Source organism: Cyprinodon variegatus, unplaced genomic scaffold (genome assembly GCF_000732505.1).
Source record: "Cyprinodon variegatus isolate N-32 unplaced genomic scaffold, C_variegatus-1.0 Scaffold861, whole genome shotgun sequence".
NCBI classification, from domain to species: Eukaryota; Metazoa; Chordata; class Actinopteri; order Cyprinodontiformes; family Cyprinodontidae; genus Cyprinodon; species Cyprinodon variegatus.
The window spans coordinates 158799-160384 of NW_015151314.1; the positions used below are offsets into that span (position 1 = coordinate 158799).

Sequence of the window (1586 nt, forward strand, 5' to 3'; positions counted from 1 at the left end):
TGCAGCAGCTCTGCGTCATTATTCTCATAACAGCACATGGATAATTGAGCCTTTGTCACTGAGGCCCTACAGGAGTATTCCAGGCTGCCTGCATGTCAGCTAACTTATAATTACAATAAAGCGGCTGCGCTGCAGAGCTGCTGGCTGCGCCTGCCACTCGTCTGTCTCTGCTCCAATAAATCATCTCGCCGGAGCCAGCACTTGTAATGGAAAGTCGATTGATTACAGTTTCCAGCTCTGAATTGCATAGTATAAGGCGGTGGTTAGCGCGCAGTTTAAAGTAGCTACCTTATAAAAACCACATCGAGTCCTGCGTGGATCTAAAGGCATTCGCAGCACTTATGACTCAGAGAGAAAACAGATGCAAACATGAAGGGAGACCTGTGAAGATAAACTAAAGGAGAGCTTCAGGTTTTAGGACTTGGACTCGTTGGAGCCACATCACAACAAATGAGCTCCAGCTTGGAAGTCAGACGTCCTGAACTGAATGATTCACACCATGTTGGACCGAATCCAGACCAAGTTCTGCTTTCATCATGTGATCACTTCCCAAACTCAGCTTCCTGCTGGAACTTCACAAAACGCAGGATCTGGACCAAGATGGTCAATCTGAAGCTTCAGGATTTAGAAAAACTTTATATTCCTGTTTAAAAATCTAAACTATCAGAGGAGGAACGGATCAATGATCCATGAAGTTTGGGATTTTATAAACCTTTATAAACAAAATAGTTTTTCAGCCAAGTTGGTGAAAAAAAACAGAAGCTCTAAAATTGCTCTTTCTAACAATTAATATGAATGTTTAATGAAAGACTATAATCTATTATCAGTATAAAATAAATCATTGCTGGGATGATGGACCAGTTTACAACCAGTTGGTCTTAACTAAGTTCCCCCTGTGAACTAGTTAGTCTTAGTTTAAACTAATCTGCTCTTATATTTAAAGTATGTCCCAGTTGAAGCTCCCTGCTGCCCCCTAGAGGCTGATATGGGAAGCAGTTGTTTGGATAATTTCCTAATTTGCTAAAAGTTGAAGTTCTCTTTGTTAGCTCATTTATTTAATAAACTCTATTTCTAGTTTTTCATATTCCTACAGCCTAGATCTGCAGGCTGTAGAAGTAGATCTGCTGGCTGTAGAAGTAGATCTGCTGGCAGTAGAAGTAGATCTGCAGGCTGTAGAAGTTGCTGGTTCACTCACCTGCCAGGCCCTTGGAGGGCAGCGGCTCTCTCTCGGACTGGATGGGCAGCGCGGGAGTCTTGAGGCGCGAGGCTGTCCCGGTGCGGAGCCACCACGCGCAGCTGAGCGCGCACAGCAAGCAGCGGAGCGCGCGGGGAGCCTGCATCCCAACCCTCCTCAGGCTTTGCTTCCTTCCTCCAACTCTAGTTTCTCCTGATGCTTCTGCTCTGGTTCCTCCGGCAGGAAAAGCAGAGAGTCCAGCAGCTGAGGGCGGAGAGAGAGTCTCTGATCTGGGTCTGATCTGAGCAGGGGCGGCCCTCCCCGCTTTATAGGCTCCTTCTGACAGCTGGGGGGGGGGGGGGGGGGGGGGGGGTTATGGAAATGAGTCAGCCTCTGATTTACTGACTATAAA

At 46.7% G+C, this 1586-nt stretch overlaps 1 protein-coding gene across 1 annotated transcript in view; it reads right to left on the reverse strand.

Moving 5' to 3' along the window:
• Positions 1–1464, reverse strand: part of chrd (chordin) — a 17015-nt gene extending 15551 nt beyond the window's left edge. The window contains exon 1 of the mRNA XM_015397417.1: positions 1196–1464. Coding sequence (XP_015252903.1) covers positions 1196–1340 — 145 coding nt within the window. The 5' untranslated portion in view covers positions 1341–1464. The remainder of the gene's footprint in view (positions 1–1195) is intronic.
• Positions 1465–1586: the final 122 nt, after the last annotated feature.